Source organism: Myxine glutinosa, chromosome 6 (assembly GCF_964187855.1).
Source record: "Myxine glutinosa chromosome 6, kmMyxGlut1.1, whole genome shotgun sequence".
Taxonomy (NCBI): domain Eukaryota; kingdom Metazoa; phylum Chordata; class Myxini; order Myxiniformes; family Myxinidae; genus Myxine; species Myxine glutinosa.
The window spans coordinates 938,163-965,442 of record NC_136266.1 but is presented as its reverse complement, the minus strand read 5'-3'; the positions used below and the strand labels follow the sequence as shown (position 1 = coordinate 965,442).

Genomic DNA, 27,280 nt, shown 5'->3' with positions numbered 1-27,280 from the left:
CCTCTGGACTTGTAACTGTTTCATTCCTTCTATTTCCCTCTGGAATTGTAACTGTTTCATTCCTTCCATTTCCCTCTGGAATTGTAACTGTTTCATTCCTTCCATTTCCCTCTGGAATTGTAACTGTTTCATTCCTTCCATTTCCCTCTGGACTTGTAGCTGTTTCATTCCTTCCATTTCCCTCTGGAATTGTAACTGTTTCATTCCTTCCATTTCCCTCTGGACTTGTAACCATTTCATTCCTTCCATTTCCCTCTGGACTTGTAACTGTTTCATTCCTGCCATTTTCCTCTGGGCTTGTAACTGTTTCATTCCTTCCATTTCCCTCTGGACTTGTAGCTGTTTCATTCCTTCCATTTTCCTCTGGACTTGTAACTGTTTCATTCCTTCCATTTCCCTCTGGACTTGTAACTGTTTCATTCCTGCCATTTCCCTCTGGACTTGTAGCTGTTTCATTCCTTCCATTTTCCTCTGGACTTGTAACTGTTTCATTCCTTCCATTTCCCTCTGGACTTGTAACTGTTTCATTCCTTCCATTTCCCTCTGGACTTGTAACTGTTTCATTCCTGTCATTTGCCTCTGGACTTGTAACTGTTTCATTCCTTCTATTTCCCTCTGGAATTGTAACTGTTTCATTCCTTCCATTTCCCTCTGGAATTGTAACTGTTTCATTCCTTCCATTTCCCTCTGGAATTGTAGCTGTTTCATTCCTTCCATTTCCCTCTGGGCTTGTAACTGTTGCATTCCTTCCATTTTCCTCTGGACTTGTAACTGTTTCATTCCTTCCATTTGCCTCTGGACTTGTAACTGTTTCATTCCTTCCATTTCCCTCTGGAATTGTAACTGTTTCATTCCTTCCATTTCCCTCTGGAATTGTAACTGTTTCATTCCTTCCATTTCCCTCTGGAATTGTAACTGTTTCATTCCTTCCATTTCCGTCTGGGCTTGTAACTGTTTCATTCCTTCCATTTCCCTCTGGACTTGTAACTGTTTCATTCCTTCCATTTCCCTCTGGAATTGTAACTGTTTCATTCCTTCCATTTCCCTCTGGAATTGTAACTTTCATTCCTTCCATTTCCCTCTGGAATTGTAACTGTTTCATTCCTTCCATTTCCCTCTGGACTTGTAACTGTTTCATTCCTTCCATTTCCCTCTGGACTTGTAACTGTTGCATTCCTTCCATTTTCCTCTGGACTTGTAACTGTTTCATTCCTTCCATTTCCCTCTGGACTTGTAACTGTTGCATTCCTTCCATTTTCCTCTGGACTTGTAACTGTTTCATTCCTTCCATTTCCCTCTGGACTTATAACTGTTTCATTCCTTCCATTTGCCTCTGGACTTGTAACTGTTTCATTCCTTCCATTTCCCTCTGGACTTGTAACTGTTTCATTCCTTCCATTTCCCTCTGGACTTGTAACTGTTTCATTCCTTCCATTTCCCTCTGGACTTATAACTGTTTCATTCCTTCCATTTGCCTCTGGACTTGTAACTGTTTCATTCCTTCCATTTCCCTCTGGACTTGTAACTGTTTCATTCCTGTCATTTTCCTCTGGACTTGTAACTGTTTCATTCCTTCCATTTCCCTCTGGACTTGTAACTGTTTCATTCCTTCCATTTCCCTCTGGAATTGTAACTGTTTCATTCCTTCCATTTCCCTCTGGACTTGTAACTGTTTCATTCCTTCCATTTGCCTCTGGACTTGTAGCTGTTTCATTCCTTCCATTTCCCTCTGGAATTGTAACTGTTTCATTCCTTCCATTTCCCTCTGGACTTGTAACTGTTTCATTCCTTCCATTTGCCTCTGGACTTGTAGCTGTTTCATTCCTTCCATTTCCCTCTGGACTTGTAACTGTTTCATTCCTTCCATTTCCCCTCTGGACTTGTAACTGTTTCATTCCTTCCATTTCCCTCTGGACTTGTAACTGTTTCATTCCTGTCATTTTCCTCTGGACTTGTAACTGTTTCATTCCTTCCATTTCCCTCTGGACTTGTAACTGTTTCATTCCTTCCATTTCCCTCTGGAATTGTAACTGTTTCATTCCTTCCATTTCCCTCTGGACTTGTAACTGTTTCATTCCTTCCATTTGCCTCTGGACTTGTAGCTGTTTCATTCCTTCCATTTCCCTCTGGACTTGTAGCTGTTTCATTCCTTCCATTTCCCTCTGGACTTGTAGCTGTTTCATTCCTTCCATTTCCCTCTGGACTTGTAGCTGTTTCATTCCTTCCATTTGCCTCTGGACTTGTAGCTGTTTCATTCCTTCCATTTCCCTCTGGACTTGTAACTGTTTCATTCCTTCCATTTCCCTCTGGACTTGTAACTGTTTCATTCCTGTCATTTCCCTCTGGACTTGTAACTGTTTCATTCCTTCCATTTCCCTCTGGGCTTGTAACTGTTTCATTCCTGCCATTTCCCTCTGGACTTGTAACTGTTTCATTCCTTCCATTTCCCCTCTGGACTTGTAACTGTTTCATTCCTTCCATTTCCCTCTGGGCTTGTAACTGTTTCATTCCTTCCATTTCCCTCTGGAATTGTAACTTTCATTCCTTCCATTTCCCTCTGGAATTGTAACTGTTTCATTCCTTCCATTTCCCTCTGGACTTGTAACTGTTTCATTCCTTCCATTTCCCTCTGGACTTGTAACTGTTGCATTCCTTCCATTTTCCTCTGGACTTGTAACTGTTTCATTCCTTCCATTTCCCTCTGGAATTGTAACTGTTTCATTCCTTCCATTTCCCTCTGGAATTGTAGCTGTTTCATTCCTGTCATTTTCCTCTGGACTTGTAACTGTTTCATTCCTTCCATTTCCCTCTGGACTTATAACTGTTTCATTCCTTCCATTTCCCTCTGGACTTGTAACTGTTTCATTCCTTCCATTTCCCTCTGGACTTGTAACTGTTTCATTCCTGTCATTTCCCTCTGGACTTGTAGCTGTTTCATTCCTTCCATTTCCCTCTGGAATTGTAACTGTTTCATTCCTTCCATTTCCCTCTGGAATTGTAACTGTTTCATTCCTTCCATTTCCCTCTGGAATTGTAGCTGTTTCATTCCTTCCATTTCCCTCTGGACTTGTAACTGTTGCATTCCTTCCATTTTCCTCTGGACTTGTAACTGTTTCATTCCTTCCATTTCCCTCTGGAATTGTAACTGTTTCATTCCTTCCATTTCCCTCTGGAATTGTAGCTGTTTCATTCCTGTCATTTTCCTCTGGACTTGTAACTGTTTCATTCCTTCCATTTCCCTCTGGACTTATAACTGTTTCATTCCTTCCATTTCCCTCTGGACTTGTAACTGTTTCATTCCTTCCATTTCCCTCTGGACTTGTAACTGTTTCATTCCTGTCATTTTCCTCTGGACTTGTAACTGTTTCATTCCTTCCATTTCCCTCTGGACTTGTAACTGTTTCATTCCTTCCATTTCCCTCTGGACTTGTAACTGTTTCATTCCTTCCATTTCCCTCTGGACTTGTAACTGTTTCATTCCTGTCATTTCCCTCTGGACTTGTAACTGTTTCATTCCTTCCATTTCCCTCTGGACTTGTAGCTGTTTCATTCCTTCCATTTTCCTCTGGACTTGTAACTGTTTCATTCCTTCCATTTCCCTCTGGACTTGTAACTGTTTCATTCCTTCCATTTCCCTCTGGACTTGTAACTGTTTCATTCCTGTCATTTGCCTCTGGACTTGTAACTGTTTCATTCCTTCCATTTGCCTCTGGACTTGTAACTGTTTCATTCCTGTCATTTCCCTCTGGACTTGTAACTGTTTCATTCCTTCCATTTCCCCTCTGGACTTGTAACTGTTTCATTCCTTCCATTTCCCTCTGGACTTGTAACTGTTTCATTCCTGTCATTTCCCTCTGGACTTGTAACTGTTTCATTCCTTCCATTTCCCTCTGGACTTGTAACTGTTTCATTCCTGTCATTTCCCTCTGGACTTGTAACTGTTTCATTCCTGTCATTTCCCTCTGGACTTGTAACTGTTTCATTCCTTCCATTTCCCCTCTGGACTTGTAACTGTTTCATTCCTTCCATTTGCCTCTGGACTTGTAACTGTTTCATTCCTGTCATTTCCCTCTGGACTTGTAACTGTTTCATTCCTTCCATTTCCCTCTGGACTTGTAACTGTTTCATTCCTGTCATTTCCCTCTGGACTTGTAACTGTTTCATTCCTGTCATTTCCCTCTGGACTTGTAACTGTTTCATTCCTTCCATTTCCCCTCTGGACTTGTAACTGTTTCATTCCTTCCATTTCCCTCTGGACTTGTAACTGTTTCATTCCTTCCATTTCCCTCTGGACTTGTAACTGTTTCATTCCTGTCATTTGCCTCTGGACTTGTAACTGTTTCATTCCTTCTATTTCCCTCTGGAATTGTAACTGTTTCATTCCTTCCATTTCCCTCTGGAATTGTAACTGTTTCATTCCTTCCATTTCCCTCTGGAATTGTAACTGTTTCATTCCTTCCATTTCCCTCTGGACTTGTAGCTGTTTCATTCCTTCCATTTCCCTCTGGAATTGTAACTGTTTCATTCCTTCCATTTCCCTCTGGACTTGTAACCATTTCATTCCTTCCATTTCCCTCTGGACTTGTAACTGTTTCATTCCTGCCATTTTCCTCTGGGCTTGTAACTGTTTCATTCCTTCCATTTCCCTCTGGACTTGTAGCTGTTTCATTCCTTCCATTTTCCTCTGGACTTGTAACTGTTTCATTCCTGCCATTTCCCTCTGGACTTGTAGCTGTTTCATTCCTTCCATTTTCCTCTGGACTTGTAACTGTTTCATTCCTTCCATTTCCCTCTGGACTTGTAACTGTTTCATTCCTTCCATTTCCCTCTGGACTTGTAACTGTTTCATTCCTGTCATTTGCCTCTGGACTTGTAACTGTTTCATTCCTTCTATTTCCCTCTGGAATTGTAACTGTTTCATTCCTTCCATTTCCCTCTGGAATTGTAACTGTTTCATTCCTTCCATTTCCCTCTGGAATTGTAACTGTTTCATTCCTTCCATTTCCCTCTGGAATTGTAGCTGTTTCATTCCTTCCATTTCCCTCTGGACTTGTAACTGTTTCATTCCTTCCATTTCCCTCTGGGCTTGTAGCTGTTTCATTCCTTCCATTTCCCTCTGGGCTTGTAACTGTTTCATTCCTTCCATTTCCCTCTGGGCTTGTAGCTGTTTCATTCCTTCCATTTCCCTCTGGGCTTGTAGCTGTTTCATTCCTTCCATTTCCCTCTGGGCTTGTAGCTGTTTCATTCCTTCCATTTCCCTCTGGGCTTGTAACTGTTTCATTCCTTCCATTTCCCTCTGGGCTTGTAGCTGTTTCATTCCTTCCATTTCCCTCTGGGCTTGTAACTGTTTCATTCCTGCCATTTCCCTCTGGACTTGTAGCTGTTTCATTCCTTCCATTTCCCTCTGGGCTTGTAGCTGTTTCATTCCTTCCATTTCCCTCTGGAATTGTAACTGTTTCATTCCTTCCATTTCCCTCTGGGCTTGTAACTGTTTCATTCCTTCCATTTCCCTCTGGGCTTGTAACTGTTTCATTCCTTCCATTTCCCTCTGGAATTGTAGCTGTTTCATTCCTTCCATTTCCCTCTGGGCTTGTAACTGTTGCATTCCTTCCATTTTCCTCTGGACTTGTAACTGTTTCATTCCTTCCATTTGCCTCTGGACTTGTAACTGTTTCATTCCTTCCATTTCCCTCTGGAATTGTAACTGTTTCATTCCTTCCATTTCCCTCTGGAATTGTAACTGTTTCATTCCTTCCATTTCCCTCTGGACTTGTAGCTGTTTCATTCCTTCCATTTCCCTCTGGACTTGTAACTGTTTCATTCCTTCCATTTCCCTCTGGAATTGTAACTGTTTCATTCCTTCCATTTCCCTCTGGACTTGTAGCTGTTTCATTCCTTCCATTTCCCTCTGGACTTGTAGCTGTTTCATTCCTTCCATTTCCCTCTGGGCTTGTAGCTGTTTCATTCCTTCCATTTCCCTCTGGAATTGTAACTGTTTCATTCCTTCCATTTCCCTCTGGGCTTGTAGCTGTTTCATTCCTTCCATTTCCCTCTGGAATTGTAACTGTTTCATTCCTTCCATTTCCCTCTGGAATTGTAACTTTCATTCCTTCCATTTCCCTCTGGAATTGTAACTGTTTCATTCCTTCCATTTCCCTCTGGACTTGTAACTGTTTCATTCCTTCCATTTCCCTCTGGACTTGTAACTGTTGCATTCCTTCCATTTTCCTCTGGACTTGTAACTGTTTCATTCCTTCCATTTGCCTCTGGACTTGTAACTGTTTCATTCCTTCCATTTCCCTCTGGAATTGTAACTGTTTCATTCCTTCCATTTCCCTCTGGAATTGTAGCTGTTTCATTCCTTCAATTTCCCTCTGGACTTGTAACTGTTGCATTCCTTCCATTTTCCTCTGGACTTGTAACTGTTTCATTCCTTCCATTTGCCTCTGGACTTGTAACTGTTTCATTCCTTCCATTTCCCTCTGGAATTGTAACTGTTTCATTCCTTCCATTTCCCTCTGGAATTGTAACTGTTTCATTCCTTCCATTTTCCTCTGGAATTGTAGCTGTTTCATTCCTTCAATTTCCCTCTGGACTTGTAACTGTTTCATTCCTGTCATTTCCCTCTGGACTTGTAACTGTTTCATTCCTTCCATTTCCCTCTGGACTTGTAGCTGTTTCATTCCTTCCATTTCCCTCTGGACTTGTAGCTTTTTCATTCCTTCCATTTTCCTCTGGAATTGTAACTGTTTCATTCCTTCCATTTCCCTCTGGACTTATAACTGTTTCATTCCTTCCATTTGCCTCTGGACTTGTAACTGTTTCATTCCTGTCATTTCCCTCTGGACTTGTAACTGTTTCATTCCTGTCATTTTCCTCTGGACTTTTAACTGTTTCATTCCTTCCATTTCCCTCTGGACTTATAACTGTTTCATTCCTTCCATTTGCCTCTGGACTTGTAACTGTTTCATTCCTGTCATTTCCCTCTGGACTTGTAACTGTTTCATTCCTGTCATTTCCCTCTGGACTTGTAACTGTTTCATTCCTTCCATTTCCCTCTGGACTTATAACTGTTTCATTCCTTCCATTTGCCTCTGGACTTATAACTGTTTCATTCCTTCCATTTCCCTCTGGACTTATAACTGTTTCATTCCTTCCATTTGCCTCTGGACTTGTAACTGTTTCATTCCTGTCATTTCCCTCTGGACTTGTAACTGTTTCATTCCTGTCATTTTCCTCTGGACTTGTAACTGTTTCATTCCTTCCATTTGCCTCTGGACTTGTAACTGTTTCATTCCTTCCATTTCCCTCTGGACTTGTAACTGTTTCATTCCTGTCATTTGCCTCTGGACTTGTAACTGTTTCATTCCTTCCATTTCCCTCTGGACTTGTAACTGTTTCATTCCTTCCATTTCCCTCTGGACTTGTAACTGTTTCATTCCTGTCATTTGCCTCTGGACTTGTAACTGTTTCATTCCTTCTATTTCCCTCTGGAATTGTAACTGTTTCATTCCTTCCATTTCCCTCTGGAATTGTAACTGTTTCATTCCTTCCATTTCCCTCTGGAATTGTAACTGTTTCATTCCTTCCATTTCCCTCTGGACTTGTAGCTGTTTCATTCCTTCCATTTCCCTCTGGAATTGTAACTGTTTCATTCCTTCCATTTCCCTCTGGACTTGTAACCATTTCATTCCTTCCATTTCCCTCTGGACTTGTAACTGTTTCATTCCTGCCATTTTCCTCTGGGCTTGTAACTGTTTCATTCCTTCCATTTCCCTCTGGACTTGTAGCTGTTTCATTCCTTCCATTTTCCTCTGGACTTGTAACTGTTTCATTCCTTCCATTTCCCTCTGGACTTGTAACTGTTTCATTCCTGCCATTTCCCTCTGGACTTGTAGCTGTTTCATTCCTTCCATTTTCCTCTGGACTTGTAACTGTTTCATTCCTTCCATTTCCCTCTGGACTTGTAACTGTTTCATTCCTTCCATTTCCCTCTGGACTTGTAACTGTTTCATTCCTGTCATTTGCCTCTGGACTTGTAACTGTTTCATTCCTTCTATTTCCCTCTGGAATTGTAACTGTTTCATTCCTTCCATTTCCCTCTGGAATTGTAACTGTTTCATTCCTTCCATTTCCCTCTGGAATTGTAACTGTTTCATTCCTTCCATTTCCCTCTGGAATTGTAGCTGTTTCATTCCTTCCATTTCCCTCTGGACTTGTAACTGTTTCATTCCTTCCATTTCCCTCTGGGCTTGTAGCTGTTTCATTCCTTCCATTTCCCTCTGGGCTTGTAACTGTTTCATTCCTTCCATTTCCCTCTGGGCTTGTAGCTGTTTCATTCCTTCCATTTCCCTCTGGGCTTGTAGCTGTTTCATTCCTTCCATTTCCCTCTGGGCTTGTAGCTGTTTCATTCCTTCCATTTCCCTCTGGGCTTGTAACTGTTTCATTCCTTCCATTTCCCTCTGGGCTTGTAGCTGTTTCATTCCTTCCATTTCCCTCTGGGCTTGTAACTGTTTCATTCCTGCCATTTCCCTCTGGACTTGTAGCTGTTTCATTCCTTCCATTTCCCTCTGGGCTTGTAGCTGTTTCATTCCTTCCATTTCCCTCTGGAATTGTAACTGTTTCATTCCTTCCATTTCCCTCTGGGCTTGTAACTGTTTCATTCCTTCCATTTCCCTCTGGGCTTGTAACTGTTTCATTCCTTCCATTTCCCTCTGGAATTGTAGCTGTTTCATTCCTTCCATTTCCCTCTGGGCTTGTAACTGTTGCATTCCTTCCATTTTCCTCTGGACTTGTAACTGTTTCATTCCTTCCATTTGCCTCTGGACTTGTAACTGTTTCATTCCTTCCATTTCCCTCTGGAATTGTAACTGTTTCATTCCTTCCATTTCCCTCTGGAATTGTAACTGTTTCATTCCTTCCATTTCCCTCTGGACTTGTAGCTGTTTCATTCCTTCCATTTCCCTCTGGACTTGTAACTGTTTCATTCCTTCCATTTCCCTCTGGAATTGTAACTGTTTCATTCCTTCCATTTCCCTCTGGGCTTGTAGCTGTTTCATTCCTTCCATTTCCCTCTGGAATTGTAACTGTTTCATTCCTTCCATTTCCCTCTGGAATTGTAACTTTCATTCCTTCCATTTCCCTCTGGAATTGTAACTGTTTCATTCCTTCCATTTCCCTCTGGACTTGTAACTGTTTCATTCCTTCCATTTCCCTCTGGACTTGTAACTGTTGCATTCCTTCCATTTTCCTCTGGACTTGTAACTGTTTCATTCCTTCCATTTGCCTCTGGACTTGTAACTGTTTCATTCCTTCCATTTCCCTCTGGAATTGTAACTGTTTCATTCCTTCCATTTCCCTCTGGAATTGTAACTGTTTCATTCCTTCCATTTTCCTCTGGAATTGTAGCTGTTTCATTCCTTCAATTTCCCTCTGGACTTGTAACTGTTTCATTCCTGTCATTTCCCTCTGGACTTGTAACTGTTTCATTCCTTCCATTTCCCTCTGGACTTGTAGCTGTTTCATTCCTTCCATTTCCCTCTGGACTTGTAGCTTTTTCATTCCTTCCATTTTCCTCTGGAATTGTAACTGTTTCATTCCTTCCATTTCCCTCTGGACTTATAACTGTTTCATTCCTTCCATTTGCCTCTGGACTTGTAACTGTTTCATTCCTGTCATTTCCCTCTGGACTTGTAACTGTTTCATTCCTGTCATTTTCCTCTGGACTTTTAACTGTTTCATTCCTTCCATTTCCCTCTGGACTTATAACTGTTTCATTCCTTCCATTTGCCTCTGGACTTGTAACTGTTTCATTCCTGTCATTTCCCTCTGGACTTGTAACTGTTTCATTCCTGTCATTTCCCTCTGGACTTGTAACTGTTTCATTCCTTCCATTTCCCTCTGGACTTATAACTGTTTCATTCCTTCCATTTGCCTCTGGACTTATAACTGTTTCATTCCTTCCATTTCCCTCTGGACTTATAACTGTTTCATTCCTTCCATTTGCCTCTGGACTTGTAACTGTTTCATTCCTGTCATTTCCCTCTGGACTTGTAACTGTTTCATTCCTGTCATTTTCCTCTGGACTTGTAACTGTTTCATTCCTTCCATTTGCCTCTGGACTTGTAACTGTTTCATTCCTTCCATTTCCCTCTGGACTTGTAACTGTTTCATTCCTTCCATTTTCCTCTGGACTTGTAACTGTTTCATTCCTTCCATTTTCCTCTGGAATTGTTGCTGTTTCATTCCTTCCATTTTCCTCTGGAATTGTAACCGTTTCATTCCTTCCATTTTCCTCTGGAATTGTAACTGTTTCATTCCTTCCATTTTCCTCTGGAATTGTTACTGTTTCATTCCTTCCATTTTCCTCTGGACTTGTAGCTGTTTCATTCCTTTCATTTCCCTCTGGACTTGTAACTGTTTCATTCCTTCCATTTCCCTCTGGAATTGTAACTGTTTCATTCCTTTCATTTCCCTCTGGTCTTGTAACTGTTTCATTCCTTTCATTTCCCTCTGGACTTGTAACTGTTTCATTCCTTTCATTTCCCTCTGGACTTGTAACTGTTTCATTCCTTCCATTTCCCTCTGGACTTGTAACTGTTTCATTCCTTTCATTTCCCTCTGGACTTGTAACTGTTTCATTCCTTCCATTTTCCTCTGGACTTGTATCTGTTTCATTCCTTTCATTTCCCTCTGGACTTGTATCTGTTTCATTCCTTCCATTCCCCTATGTGATCGGCATTAGTGCAGTCTCTGGATAGAGGGCCAGGTGCGATGCATTCCACTTATTCCCATCACCAAGTATGTAGGTGCCTGGTCCAATGTTCTCCCGAATCAGCACAGGATCAATGTATTTTGCAGTCCCTTTCATCACACGAACCAGTTTCTTAACTCGCACATAATCATTTGGTTGAAGTGTGGGAATCTTCGCTCCCCTACTTCGGTGGGTGTACTTCTTGCTTTTTGTCTGTCTTTTGATGACGTTGTCTCTCACGTTCATGGGAGGTTAGTGGAACCCAAAAGCTTGAGTGACAGCACTTCTTCGAGAGGATTGTTGAGAAAGTAGATGGGAGGGTTGTCCATACGGTCTTTTCGGAGACACATAGTGAGAGTGTGAGATTTGTCAGGATTGAACGACATGTTCCACTTGTTTGCCCAGTCTGTGATTTTTTTCCAGATCTACAGAGAGTGAGGAGGCTGCCAATCTGAGGGATGAAGAATGGAGCGACAGAGAGTAGACTCATCAGCAAAGAGATAGAGAGGATTTTCCAGACAGTCGGAGAGATCGTTGATGAAGACCAGAAAAAGCACAGGGCCCAGAACACTACCTTGGGGAACTCCAGCCTGAACAGGAAAGGGAGATGAGAGAAACCCATTCAGGGCCACACGTTGACTACGACCAGAGAGGAAGTCCGCAAGCCATGCGTGGAAATTTCCATGGATACCATAGGAGGAGAGTTTGGTGAGCAGAGCTGGGTGCCAGACCGTATCGAAGGCACGTGATATGTCAAGGGAGACAGCTCTGATTTCCTGTTTGGCATTGAGGACCTCCATCCATTGTTGAGACAGCAGAAGCAGCATGTCCAGAGTAGGGTGACCTGGTCTGAAACCAAAGTGATGATCAGAGATCAAGCCATTGGAGAAGAGGAAGGATTTGATATCCGATGCAATGATGGATTCCATGACTTTGCTGATAATTGGGAGCAGGCTGATTGGTCTGAAGTTGCAAGGATCTGTTTTTGCACCTTTTTGTGTAAAGCGGTGATGTTTGCTGATTTGCAAGCAGATGACAGATGACCTTGAGCAACAGAGAGGGTGAAGAGAATAGAGAGAGGGTGAGATAGAGCGGCAGAGCAGGATTTTAGGACCCGTGGGCTGATGCCGTCTGGTCCAGTTGCAGAATCAGAGTCGAGGTTTGACAAAAACATATTTGAGGCATTCGGCTTTTTCACGTGCAGTGTCAACTGTGTAGCCATTTGAGGTAAGGGGGGGGGGGGGGGGGGGATAGAAGGGGAACAATCACCAGAAACAGATTTGACCAGATGCCACTAGGATTTGCAGGAGGGAGACAGGTTTGAGAGTAGAGAGATAGTGTTTCCTGGCTCTCCTGAGGATAGACACACATTTGCTCTGAGCTTTGTGAAAGAAACTGAGATTACATTCAGTTGGATTTGCCTTCCATGAGGTGCAGGCAAGTTGTTTCAGTGAAACTCCCTCACCACAAGCTTCAGTGTACGATGGACGGGAGGAAGGGTATGACAACTGAAGACGAGATGGGATAAACCTGTGCATGAGAGAGAGCAGTTTGCTTTGGAAGAATTCCCAGGAAGAGTTGATGTCAGAGTTAGTAGAGATGGGAGACCAGTCCAGATGATTGGCTGCTTGAAAACCGTGCCAGTCATCCTGAGTGAAATGCCAGACTCGGCGGCGCTGAGGAGGCTCTCTGAGAATAGCCAGAGAGATGTCCAGTTTAACAAGCACATGATCAGAAGAACCGATTGGTGCAGAAGAAGAGTAGCAGTACACTTATTTGCAGGGAAGTTTGTTATAACCAGGTCTCGAAGAGAAGATGCTCCGTTGTAAGGCATCCGGGTCAGGAAATTGACAGATTGTGTCAGTCCCAGTGAGTCGCAGAAGTCCTTTGCTGAGATGCCATGGGTGGTGAGAGAGGTGCCCACACCCAGCCAACTGGCATGGTGACAGTTGAAGTCACCACATATGAGGAAGAGAGAGTTGGGATGAGTGGATAGAAGTTGGTTCATGTTGTCCGACAGGGAGATGTAAATAGAGTCATCACTGTTTGGAGGACGGTACAAGACACATAACAACAAAAGGTGGGAGCGGAGGGGAACTGTAGCCAGCGGTACTCCTGGGGGTGTGGTGGATAGAGGGCAAGAGAGGTCTCCCCAAACAACATGATATTTTGAATGAACCTACATTTTGATATTGAACTTGGTTGTTCCTAGATTTTTCAACCACAAAGCACACGATCATTGACAATCTTTTTGTGGGTCAGGAATGGAAATAAACGACTTCTGAGTTCTGTGGTCAAATTTCTCGACGATTTGACCAGTTAAAAAGCTTGGCACATCGGCAACTTGAATGCACGCAAACCTTGTGATGAAACGCAGATGTACACTTCATCAATGAGTTTTACCCCCGTGACGTCACACAACTCACTTGACGGAAGTAGTTCATTTGCACAATGGAAGTGAAAATAGTCCGATTTTAAAACACAATTAGCCACCTTATTATTCTCCCCGAAAAAATATTTTTGTGCTAATGGGTCAGGGATATTATCCTCTCAAACATATCACTTCAAAACAATTAATGATTGTCTTCCTTTAAAGTGGTCACTCAATGAAACGCCATTGTTGATTCACTTTTTCTGGTCACTCTCAATGAAACGCCGTTGTTGATTCACTTTTTCTGGTCACTCTCAATGAAACGCCATTGTTGATTCACTTTTTCTGGTCACTCTCAATGAAACGCCATTGTTGATTCTCTTTTTCTGGTCACTCTCTATAAAACGCCATTGTTGATTCTCTTTTTCTTGTCCGTCTATCAAACGCCATTGTTGATTCACTTTTTCTGGTTACTCTCAATGAAACGCCATTGTTGATTCACTTTTTCTGGTCACTCTCAATGAAACGCCATTGTTGATTCACTTTTTCTGGCCACTCTCTATGAAACGCCATTGTTGATTCACTGTTTCTGGCCGCTCTCTATGAAATGCCATTGTTGATTCACTTTTTCTGGCCGCTCTCTATGAAATGCCATTGTTGATTCACTTTTTCTGGTCACTCTCAATGAAACGCCATTGTTGATTCACTTTTTCTGGTCACTCTCAACAAAATGCCATTGTTTATTCTCTTTTTCTTGTCAATCTCTATCAAACGCCATTGTTGATTCACTTTTTCTGGTCACTCTCTATGAAACACCATTGTTGATTCACTTTTTCTTGTCACTCTCAACAAAATGCCATTGCTCATTCACTTTTTCTGGCCACTCTCAACAAAATGCCATTGTTGATTCACTTTTTCTGGTCACTCTCAACACAAATCCATTGTTGATTCACTTTTTCTGGTCAGTCTCTATCAAACGCCATTGTTGATTCACTTTTTCTGGTCACTCTCTATGAAACGTTGTCCTTGATTCACTTTTTCTGGTCACTCTCTATAAAACGCCATTGTTAATAATAATAATGCATTTATTTTATATAGCGCTTTTCAGGAAGCCCAAAGACGCTTTGACAGAGTGCAAAACATAACGCATAGCAAAACATAAAGACAATTGCAAAAAAAGAAGAATCAATAGGGAAATATTCAAAGCACAAAGGAGGGAGAAGGAGAGGAGATAGTCAGGGGTTAGATGCTGTGGGTTAAATGTTGAATGCAGTGTTGAACAGGTGGGTCTTGAGTGATGTTTTGAATGTGGTGAGTGAGGAGGAGTCTCTGATGGTGTGAGGTAGCGAGTTCCAGAGGGTGGGAGCAGCGATGGAGAAGGCCCTGTCCCCCCAGGATCTAAATTTGGTCCGGATGGGGGGGGGGGGTCAGGAGGTTGGTACCAGCAGAGCGGAGGTTGCGGGTGGGAGTGTGTCTGGAGAGGAGGTCAGCCAGGTAGGATGGGGCCAGGTTATGGAGGGCTTTGTAGGTCAAGAGGAGGATTTTGTACTGGATTCTCTGGGAGATGGGGAGCCAGTGAAGCTTGTAAAGGACGGGGGTGATGTGGTCACGGGTCCGGGAATGGGTGAGTAGACGGGCAGCGGAGTTCTGAATGTATTGGAGTTTATTGGTGATTGTTGAGGGTGAACCATAAAGGAGGCTATTGCAGTAGTCCAGACGGGAAGTGATGAAGGCGTGGATGAGGGTTTCTGCAGCCACAGAGGAGAGGGATGGACGGAGACGGGCGATGTTTTTCAGGTGGAAGAAGGCTGTCTTTGTGATCTGTTTAGTGTATTTGTCGAAGGAGAGGGTTTGGTCAAAGATGATGCCAAGATTCCGGATGTGAGGGGAGGTGGACACTGGGAAACCGTCGATGTTGAGGGCAAAGTTATGGGTGGACTTGGTGAGCGTTTTTGGGCCAATGATGATTATTTCAGATTTATCACAGTTAAGTTTGAGGAAGTTGATTTGAAGCCAGGATTTTATTTCAGTGATGCAGTTTGTCAGGATAGAGTGGGTGGCGGTGGAGATGGACTTGGTGGAGATGAAAAGCTGGATGTCATCGGCGAAGCAGTGGAATTGGAGACCATGACGGCGGATTAAGTGACCGAGGGGGGACAGGTAAAGGATAAAGAGGAGGGGGCCAAGAACTGAACCTTGGGGGACACCTTGGGGGAGGGGAGCAGTGGGGGATTTGCAGTTATTGATGGAGATGAACTGACGTCTGTCAGAGAGGTATGATTTAATCCAAGAGAGGGCAGTGCCGGTAATGTTAAAGGTGGTTTCAAGTCGGGTGAGGAGGATGGTGTGATCGATGGTGTCAAAGGCAGCGCTGAGGTCGAGGAGGATGAGAATGTTGAGGTTGCCAGCATCAGAGGAGAGGAGAAGGTCGTTGGTGATTTTGAGGAGAGCAGTTTCAGTACTGTGGTTGGACCGGAATCCGGATTGGAATGTTTCATACAGGTTATTGGCAGAGAGGTGATGCTTGAGTTGAGTGGCTACAGCGCGTTCCAAAACCTTTGACAGAAAGGGTAGGTTGGAGATGGGTCTGAAGTTATTTAGGGTGTCAGGGTTTAGTCCAGGTTTTTTCAGAATGGGGGTAACAGCAGCAATTTTGAGGGATGGTGGGACGATGCCTGTAGACAGGGAGGAGTTTATTGTTGCAATGATAAGTGGAGAAAGAGCAGGAAGGGAGGCCTTGACAAAGCTGGAGGGGATGGGGTCAAGAGTGCAGGTGGCAGTTTTCATTCCGATGAGGAGTTCAGAGAGGTCAGTAGGGGAGACTGGGGAGAATTGAGACAGGGGATGGCAGGATAAGGGGGGGCAGGTGGTTTGAGGGGGAGCGGGTGCGGCGGTGGTCAAGCTGTTGTAGATGTTTTCAATTTTGCGTTGGAAGAATGAAAGGAAGGAGATGCAGTTGTCTATTGTGAATGACTGGGTGGTGGTGTTCAGGGGGCTGAGGAGTTTGTTTATTGTAGAGAAGAGTGCTTTTGGGTTTCCGGAGCCAGAGTGGATAATTTGAGAGTAGTAGGCGGAGCGGGCGCGGGAGAGGGCATCTTTATAGTGTTGTATGCGACTTCACTTTTTCTGGTCACTCTCAACACAAATCCATTGTTGATTCACTTTTTCTGGTCAGTCTCTATCAAACGCCATTGTTGATTCACTTTTTCTGGTCACTCTCTATGAAACGTTGTCCTTGATTCACTTTTTCTGGTCACTCCATGAAACGCTCTTCTTGATTCACTTTTTCTGGTCACTCTCTATAAAACGCCATTGTTGATTCACTTTTTCTGGTCACTCTCTATGAAATGCCATTGTTGATTCACTTTTTCTGGTCACTCTCAATGAAACGCCATTGTTGATTCACTTTTTCTGGTCACTCAACAAAATGCTATTGTTGATTCTCTTTTTCTTGTCAATCTCTATCAAACGCCATTGTTGATTCACTTTTTCTGGTCACTCAATGAAACACCATTGTTGATTCACTTTTTCTGGTCACTCTCAATGAAACGCCATTGTTGTCACTTTTTCTGGTCACTCAATGAAGCGCCATTGTTGATTCACGTTTTCTGGTCACTCTCAATGAAATGCCATTGTTGATTCACTTTTTCTGGTCACACTCAATGAAACACCATTGTTGATTCACTTTTTCTGGTCACTCTCTATGAAACGCTGTTCTTGATTCACTTTTTCTGGTCACTCAATGAAACGCCATTGTTGATTCACTTTTTCTGGTCACTCTCAACAAAATGCCATTGTTGATTCTCTTTTTCTTGTCGCTCTCTATGAAACGCCATTGTTGATTCACTTTTTCTGGTCACTCTCTATGAAATGCCATTGTTGATTCACTTTTTCTTGTCAGTCTCTATGAAATGCTATTGTTGATTCACTTTTTCTGGTCAGTCTCTATCAAACGCCATTGTTGATTCACTTTTTCTTGTCAGTCTCTATCAAACGCCATTGTTGATTCACTTTTTCTGGTCACTCTCTATCAAATGCCATTGTTGATTCACTTTTTCTAGTCACTCAACAAAATGCCATTGTTGATTCTCTTTTTCTTGTCGCTCTCTATGAAATGCCATTGTTGATTCACTTTTTCTTGTCAGTCTCTGACAAATGCCATTGTTGATTCACTTTTTCTTGTCAGTCTCTATCAAACGCCATTGTTGATTCACTTTTTCTTGTCAGTCTCGAACAAACGGCATAGTTGATTCACTTTTTCTTGTCAGTCTCTATCAAACGCCATTGTTGATTCACTTTTTATTGTCAGTCTCGATCAAACGCCATTGTTGATTCACTTTTTCTTGTCAGTCTCGATCAAACGCCATTGTTGATTCACTTTTTCTTGTCAGTCTCGATCAAACGCCATTGATGATTCACTTTTTCTTGTCACTCTATGAAATGCCATTGTTGATGCACTTTTTCTGGTCACCCTATGAAATGCCATTGTTGATTCACTTTTTCTGGTCACTCTCAACAAAATGCCATTGTTGATTCTCTTTTTCTTGTCGCTCTCTATGAAACGCCATTGTTGATTCACATTTTCTGGTCACTCTCTATGAAATGCCATTGTTGATTCACTTTTTCTGGTCACTCAACAAAATGCCAGTGTTGATTCTCTTTTTCTTGTCACTCTCCATGAAATGCCATTCTTGATTCACTTTTTCTTGTCAGTCTCTGAGAAACGCCATTGTTGATTCACTTTTTCTTGTCAGTCTCTATCAAACGCCATTGTTGATTCACTTTTTCTTGTCAGTCTCGAACAAACGCCATTGTTGATTCACTTTTTCTTGTCAGTCTCTATCAAACGCCATTGTTGATTCACTTTTTCTTGTCAGTCTCTATGAAATGCCATTGTTGATTCACTTTTTCTGGTCACACTATTAAACGCTGTTCTTGATTCACTTTTTCTGGTCACTCTATGAAACGCTGTTCTTGATTCACTTTTTCTGGTCACTCTATAAAAACGCCATTGTTGATTCACTTTTTCTGGTCACTCTCTATGAAACGGTTCTTGATTCTCTTTTTCTTCTCACTCTCTATGAAACGCTGTTCTTGATTCACTTTTTCTGGTCACTCTCTATAAAACGCCATTGTTGATTCACTTTTTCTGGTCACTCTATGAAACGCTGTTCTTGATTCACTTTTTCTTGTCAGTCTCTATCAAACGCCATTGTTGATTCACTTTTTCTGGTCACTCTCTATGAAACGCTGTTCTTGATTCACTTTTTCTGGTCACGCTCTATAAAACGCCATTGTTGATTCACTTTTTCTGGTCACTCTAGGAAATGCTGTTCTTGATTAACTTTTTTTGGTCACTCTCTATGAAACGGTGTTCTTCATTCACTTTTTCTGGTCACTCTCTCTGAAATGCCATTGTTGATTCACTTTTTCTTCTCAGTCTCTATCAAACGCCATTGTTGATTCACTTTTTCTGGTCATTCTATGAAACGCTGTTCTTGATTCACTTTTTCTGGTCACTCTCTATGAAACGCTGTTCTTGATTCACTTTTTCTGGTCACTCTCTATAAAACGCCATTGATGATTCACTTTTTCTGGTCACTCTCTATAAAACGCCATTGTTGATTCACTTTTTCTGGTCACTCTACGAAACGCTGTTCTTGATTCACTTTTTCTGGTCACTCTCTATGAAACGCTGTTCTTGATTCACTTTTTCTTGTCAGTCTCAATCAAACGACATTGTTGATTCACTTTTTCTTGTCACTCTCAACAAAATGCCATTGCTCATTCACTTTTTCTGGCCACTCTCAACAAAATGCCATTGTTGATTCACTTTTTCTGGTCACTCTCAACACAAATCCATTGTTGATTCACTTTTTCTGGTCAGTCTCTATCAAACGCCATTGTTGATTCACTTTTTCTGGTCACTCTCTATGAAACGTTGTTCTTGATTCACTTTTTCTGGTCACTCTCTATAAAACGCCATTGTTGATTCACTTTTTCTGGTCACTCCATGAAACGCTCTTCTTGATTCACTTTTTCTGGTCACTCTCTATAAAACGCCATTGTTGATTCACTTTTTCTGGTCACTCTATAAAACGCCATTGTTGATTCACTTTTTCTGGTCACTCTCTATGAAACGGTTCTTGATTCACTTTTTCTGGTCACTCTCTCTGAAACGCTGTTCTTGATTCACTTTTTCTGGTCACTCTCTATAAAACGCCATTGTTGATTCACTTTTTCTGGTCACTCTATGAAACGCTGTTCTTGATTCACTTTTTCTTGTCAGTCTCTATCAAACGCCATTGTTTCACTTTTTCTGGTCACTCTCTATGAAACGCTGTTCTTGATTCACTTTTTCTGGTCACTCTCTATAAAACGCCATTGTTGATTCACTTTTTCTGGTCACTATGAAACGCTGTTCTTGATTCACTTTTTCTGGTCACTCTATGAAACACTGTTCTTGATTCACTTTTTCTGGTCACTCTCTATAAAACGCCATTGTTGATTCACTTTTTCTGGTCACTCTAGGAAATGCTGTTCTTGATTAACTTTTTTTGGTCACTCTCTATGAAACGGTGTTCTTCATTCACTTTTTCTGGTCACTCTCTCTGAAATGCCATTGTTGATTCACTTTTTCTGGTCACTCTATGAAATGCTGTTCTTGATTCACTTTTTCTTGTCAGTCTATCAAACGCCATTGTTGATTCACTTTTTCTGGTCACTCTATGAAACGCTGTTCTTGATTCACTTTTTCTTGTCACTCTCTATGAAACGCTGTTCTTGATTCACTTTTTCTGGTCACTCTCTATGAAACGCTGTTCTTGATTCACTTTTTCTGGTCACTCTCTATAAAACGCCATTGTTGATTCACTTTTTCTGGTCACTCTAGGAAATGCTGTTCTTGATTCACTTTTTTTGGTCACTCTCTATGAAACGCTGTTCTTGATTCACTTTTTCTGGTCACTCTCTATGAAACGCTGTTCTTGATTCACTTTTTCTGGTCACTCTCTATGAAACGCTGTTCTTGATTCACTTTTTCTGGTCACTCTCTATGAAATGCCATTGTTGATTCTCTTTTTATTGTCAGTCTCTATCAAACACCATTGTTGATTCACTTTTTCTTGTCATTCTCCATCAAACGCCATTGTTGATTCCCTTTTTCTGGTCACTCTATGAAATGCTGTTCTTGATTCACTTTTTCTGGTCACTCTCTATAAAATGCCATTGATGATTCACTTTTTCTGGTCACTCTCTATGAAACGCCATTGTTGATTCACTTTTTCTGGTCACTCTATGAAACGCTGTTCTTGATTCACTTTTTCTGGTCACTCTCTATAAAATGCCATTGTTGATTCACTTTTTCTGGCCACTCTATAAAACGCCATTGTTGATTGACTTTTTCTGGTCACTCTCTATGGAACGCCATTGTTGATTCACTTTTTCTGGTCACTCTATGAAACGCCATTGTTGATTCACTTTTTCTGGTCACTCTATGAAATGCTGTTCTTGATTCACTTTTTCTGGTCACTCTCTATGAAACGCTGTTCTTGATTCACTTTTTCTGGTCACTCTCTATAAAACGCCATTGTTGATTCACTTTTTCTGGTCACTCTATGAAACGCTGTTCTTGATTCACTTTTTCTGGTCACTCTCTATAAAATGCCATTGTTGATTCACTTTTTCTGGTCACTCTAGGAAACGCTGTTCTTGATTCACTTTTTTTGGTCACTCTCTATGAAACGCTGTTCTTGATTCACTTTTTCTGGTCACTCTCTATGAAATGCCATTGTTGGTTCTCTTTTTCTTGTCAGTCTCTATCAAACGCCATTGTTGATTCACTTTTTCTTGTCAGTCTCAACAAAATGCCATTGTTGATTCTCTTTTTCTTGTCATTCTCCATCAAACGCCATTGTTGATTCACTTTTTCTGGTCACTCGAGGAAACGCTGTTCTTGATTCACTTTTTCTGGTCACTCTCTATGAAACACCATTGTTGATTCACTTTTTCTGGTCACTATGAAATGCTGTTCTTGATTCACTTTTTCTGGTCACTCTCTATGAAACGCTGTTCTTGATTCACTTTTTCTGGTCACTCTCTATGAAACGCCATTGTTGATTCACTTTTTCTGGTCACGATGAAACGCTGTTCTTGATTCACTTTTTCTGGTCACTATGAAACGCTGTTCTTGATTCACTTTTTCTGTTCACTCTCTATGAAACGCTGTTCTTGATTCACTTTTTCTGGTCACTCTCTATGAAACGCCATTGTTGATTCACTTTTTCTGGTCACTCTATGAAACGCTGTTCTTGATTCACTTTTTCTGGTCACTCTATGAAACGCTGTTCTTGATTCACTTTTTCTGGTCACTCTATGAAACGCTGTTCTTGATTCACTTTTTCTGCCCAGGTGGTTAATATTTTCTTTTTCTTTCATTTTTCTCTAGTTTTGTGCAATGGGAGGATTGAGTTCTCACCATGTCCCTCTGTCATTACCACAACGACATGAACTCAGCCAGTCTGCAGGGTCACTAAGACATTAGTTGGTATGTCATGTGACAGGTAAGCAAAGGTTAAATGCATGGAATAGAATTCTCTTTGAAATGTAAAGAAAGCACAACTCCCTAAAAGTTTCTTTTCAATCAAGTGTTAAGTTTTACAGCTTTAAATGAACATGATCAATTAGTGTGAATATCTTTATTTAAATTTGTTTTGAGAAAGTGTATATGTGATCGAAATGTTATTTGTTTTTAGCTCACCTGGATCTTTGTTCCTGGGAGCTTGTGAGATGACGAGTCATCCGTCGGTCCATCAGTCCGTCCGTCAGTTCGTAAACACTTGCCACTTCTTCTCCTTAAAACCGCTAATGGGATTGTGACCAAACTTGGCACAAATTATGTTTGTTATGTTGTGACTTAAGTTTGTTCACGGCATTTTAAAAATCGGGTTTAAGGTGGACTACAGGGGGTCAAAGTGGATCCAGGTTTGACCCCCCAAAAGAGGAATTTGCTTTCTTCTCTGAAACTACACACACGATTTCGATGACACTTGAGCACAACCTTCATCACCAATGATGTACCAAAGTTCATCAGGGTACATGGCATTAAAAATCAGGGTACATGGCATCAGGGTACATGGCATCAGGGTACAATGCGCATTAACAGGGTACATGGCATTAAAAAAACATCTGCCCCTTTGGAGGTGTACAGGGGGTCAGGGGGGGTTGCCCAAAATAGGTATTTGCTTACTTCTCAGAAACTACACATACAATTCCAATTAAACTTGACCACAACATTCCGATAATCACCCATGATCTAACAACATTTGTTCCCGGCATTAAAATAACATAGGGGCAATACCCCTGGACGCTCACCTGGTAGAATAAAGCAGTATACTACACTGACTAAAGGTATTTTAAACCGTATCAAGGCATTTTTAACCAATTTCAATGGTTGCTGGAAAACAGGGCAGCATGTACGATCATACTAACGTAATCATAAGACTTTAAAAAAACAAACAAAAAAATACCTATTTTGGGGGGCAACCTCCCCGCCCCCCTCCATAGACTACCTTGACCCCAATGTTTTTTAATGCCATGAACAAACTTTGGTACATCATGGGTGGCGAAGGTTATGGTCAAGTTTCATCGTAATTGTGTGTAGTTCTTGAGAAAAAAAATGCAAATACCTATTTTGGGGGGAAATTCCCCCCCCCCCCCCCCTATAGACCGCCTTTGACCCCAATTTTTTAAGTGCTAGGAACAAACTTCGGTACATCATGGGTGATTATCGGAATGTTGTGGTCAAGTTTCATCGGAATTGCATGTGTAGTTTCTGAGAATAAAGCAAATACCTATTTTGGGGGGTGGGGGGGGTGGGGGACAAACGTGGATCCACTTTGGCCCCCGGTAGACCCCCTTAGACCCTGATTTTTTTTTTTTTCGTGAACAAATTTTAGTCACAACACTACAAATATAATTTGTGACAAATTTGGTTACAATCCCATCAGCAGTTTCGGAGAAGAAGTTGCAAGTGTTTACGGACTGACGGACGGACTGACGACGCACCACCACATAAGCTCCCCGGAACTTCGTTCCAGGAGAGCTCCAAATCATTGTCTTGCATTCTACTTGCTGCCCTGTCTTCTAGCAACCATTGAAATTGGTTAAAAATGCCTTGATACAGTTTAAAATACGTTTAGTCAGTGTAGTATACAGCTTCTACCAGGTGAGCATCCAGGGGTATTGCCCCTCTGTTTTGTACACATAGTCGAGGATAGTGGAAGAGCTAGTACTGTTTACATCTTCACTGAAGAATTTCCACATCCAGGGTGATTAGTATGAGGGGTCATCAATAATAATGTGGAAGTGTTGTTTAAATATGGACATTTTAATATGACATATGTTTAGTAATTTCCTATGTTCCCTCTTTCTCTTTCTCTCTCTCTCTCTCTCTCTCTCTCTCTCTCTTTCTCTTTCTCTTTCTCTTTCTCTTTCTCTTTCTCTTTCTCTCTCTCTCTCTCTCTCTTTCTCTCTCTCTTTCTCTCTTTCTCTCTCTCTCTCTTTCTCTCTCTCTTTCTCTTTCTCTTTCTCTTTCTCTTTCTCTTTCTCTCTCTCTCTCTTTCTCTCTCTCTTTCTCTTTCTCTTTCTCTTTCTCTTTCTCTTTCTCTTTTTCTCTCTCTCTTTCTCTCTCTCTCTCACTTCAGTCTCTCCCCAGCCTTCATTACCTCCCCCAGATTCTTGCCACAACATTGGGATAGCGTGGAAATTGGAGATATTTCTGGGTGTTCCTGGGGGGTTTCCAGTTCTAATCCAATTCAATCCCAGCCCTGTCCAGCACCTTGCGGGTGAAAAGGCACATCTTGAATACCTGATCAGCACTTATGCAGTTGCTGGCAAAGGTGTTGCTGGGTTCTATGTCGGTGTTTATGACAATCCTTTTTATGGAGATGCAAAGGATTAACAAACTAAAATGGATGTATCGAAACCATTGGGGGGAAAATAACCATGGCACTTCAGCTTATTGGGGTCAAAATGAGGTTGGGGCCTGTGTTAATGTTCCTTCATTTGGATCTCTCGGCCTTGTTGGGAATCGCAGCGCCCATTGACCGAGGGTCTGCCACTAGGCCGGTGGAATCAAACGAGCCCATTGGGTGTCCATGCTGGAAAGGCACAAATAATAGTTTGAATGGTTTTGGAAACCATCATGCAGTGTTGGCATGAATGAATAATGCCTCTGGCCACCTTCGGGGGCGGATGCGTAAAATCAAGTACTTATCCACTGGATTTCTTCTGCTGATGATGAATCAGTTTGTGATTGTTTGTGTGGTTTTGTGTTTGTTTCAAAACATCATTTGCTGTTTTTCCTGCTTTCTTTTCTGCTTCTCTTCACTTTTGTAAGGGAGCATTTTGGAATTTGGTTCAATAATGTTTTGAGTAAAACGGTGTGTAAAAATGAAGAACGTGAAAAACGAGGTGTGTGCTTCCTTTGGAAGAACAAGAGCAGAAGAATGACAAAGGGGGAATAAAGACATGAAAGGATTTATGTAGAAGTGGAATGAGTGAGAGTTGTGAATGAGACGATGTCTAATGGAACAAGACAACATATAGTGATAGACAAGAGGATAGACAAGAGGAAACAATGAGAGTAGAAAATAGATGAGAGGAAATGGAGTAAAGAGGGCAGAGGATGTGGAATAAATGGTGGAAAGGATCCCAGATGTGTGGAGAGGGCAGTCAAGCAGGCACCTAGCATCGTTTTAACATTCAAAGTAATATGGGATGTGATGTGGAAGAATGGCGTAGGATATGGTGGAGTAGGAGTGAGTGTGATGTGGTGGATTGGGATGTGATGGGATATGGTAGGGTGGGACTGAATGGGATGTGGTGGAGTGGGATTGAATGGGATGTAGTGGAGTGGGATAGAATGGTATGTAGTGGAGTGGGATAGAATGGGATGTAGTGGAGTGGGATAGAATGGGATGTAGTGGAGTGGGATAGAATGGTATGTAGTGGAGTGGGATTGGATGAGATGTAGTGGAGTGGGATTGGATGAGATGTAGAAGAATGGGATGTAGTGGAGTGGTATTGGATGCGATGTAGCAGAGAGGGATAGAATGGGATGTAGTGGAGTGGTATTGGATGCGATGTAGTAGAGAGTGACTGGATGCGATGTAGTAGATTGGGATGTAGTGGAGTGGTATTGGATGCGATGTAGTAGAGAGTGACTGGATGCGATGTAGTAGAATGGGATGTAGTGGAGTGGTATTGGATGCGATGTCGTAGAATGGGATGTAGTGGAGTGGTATTGGATGCGATGTAGTAGAGAGGGATAGAATGGGATGTATTGGATGCGATGTAGTAGAGAGGGATAGAATGGGATGTAGTGGAGTGGTATTGGATGCGATGTAGTAGAGAGTGACTGGATGCGATGTAGTAGAATGGGATGTAGTGGAGTGGTATTGGATGCGATGTAGTAGAGAGTGACTGGATGTGATGTAGTAGAGAGTGACTGGATGCGATGTAGTAGAGAGGGAGAGAATGGGATGTAGTGGAGTGGTATTGGATGCGATGTAGAAGAATGGGATGTAGTGGAGTGGTATTGGATGCGATATAGTAGAGAGGGATAGAATGGGATGTAGTGGAGTGGTATTGGATGCGATGTAGAAGAATGGGATGTAGTGGAGTGGTATTGGATGCGATATAGTAGAGAGGGATAGAATGGGATGTAGTGGAGTGGTATTGGATGCGATGTAGTAGAGAGTGACTGGATGCGATGTAGTAGAATGGGATGTAGTGGAGTGGTATTGGATGCGATGTAGTAGAATGGGATGTAGTGGAGTGGTATTGGATGCGATGTAGTAGAGAGGGATAGAATGGGATGTAGTGGAGTGGTATTGGATGGGATGTGGTGGAGTGTGATTGGATGTGATGTAGTGGAGTGGGATTGGATGTGATGTAGTGGAGTGGGATTGGATGTGATGTAGTGGAGTGGGATTTGATGTGATGTAGTGGAGTGGGATTTGATGCGATGTAGTGGTGGGATTTGATGCGATGTAGTGGAGTGGGATTTGATGCGATGTAGTCGAGAGGGATTGGATGTGATGTAGTGGAGTGGGATTGGATGCGATGTAGTAGAGAGGGATTGGATGTGATGTAGTGGAGTGGGATTGGATGTGATGTAGTGGAGTGGGATTGGATGGGATGTGGTGGAGTGTGATTGGATGGGACGTGGTGGAGTGTGATTGGATGTGATGTAATGCAGTCGTGAGCGTGGAGTTGACATGAAATAACGGAGCGGTGAGGTTTTGAGCGTGTGAAGATTGCACTATGTGAAGAGCACTAAACAAAGGAATGGTGAACAGACATTCGGTCATCAAAGAATAGGGAATGATAAAAACTACACCTGGAGTGGACCGAGTGGTGCAGGAGATGTGATAGAAGTAACCTGATGATAACTGAGTGTAGCCTTGAAATTGCTTGTACATTGCTTATTGACCAGGTGTCTGAAATAAAAATGATTGTGTTTTGTGACCAAAGTGTATTTTCATTTCAATGAAAACAAATGTTTTAATTTCACTGGGAATGAAAAGTTTTATTTTAGGAGTTTGAAGGTGACATAAAGGTAAATGATTTCACTTATCAGGAATCAGAAAAAAGTTAAACGAGTGCTACTGTTCCATCTGCCCAAGTTTATGCACTCCCTGACACTTTGCTTTGATTCGTGTGTGTACCTGAAATACACGGCTTTGAGTAGTGTGTGTACCTGAGGTTTGAGCATAACTAATAAACCTAATAAAATATGAGGTCATACCGAACAAACATTAACAGGGTCGAGCGCGCATCTACCTCTCATAGGGACTTGGATACCTAATAAATGCGCTTTAACAGGGTCGAGCGCACGTATCTACCTCTCATAGGGGCTTGGATACCTAATAAATGCACGTTAACAGGGTCGAGCGCACGTATCTACCTCTCATAGGGGCTCAGATACCTAATAAATGCGCATTAACAGGGTCGAGCGTGCGTATCTACCTCTCATAGGAGCTTGGATACCTAATAAATGCGCTTTAACAGGGTCGAGCGCACGTATCTACCTCTCATAGCGGCTTGGATACCTAATAAATGCGCATTAACAGGGTCGAGCGCGTGCATCTACC

General features: G+C 42.0%; 1 protein-coding gene across 1 annotated transcript in view; it reads left to right on the top strand.

Annotated features, from left to right (window-relative positions):
* LOC137429523 (nectin 1b) overlaps positions 1 to 26,659 on the top strand; it is a 187,546-nt gene extending 160,887 nt beyond the window's left edge. Inside the window, exons 13-14 of the mRNA XM_078779520.1 lie at positions 21,571 to 21,669; positions 23,828 to 26,659. Of these exons, the coding sequence (XP_078635646.1) occupies positions 21,571 to 21,666 (96 nt within the window). The 3' untranslated portion in view covers positions 21,667 to 21,669; positions 23,828 to 26,659. The remainder of the gene's footprint in view (positions 1 to 21,570; positions 21,670 to 23,827) is intronic.
* Positions 26,660 to 27,280: the final 621 nt, after the last annotated feature.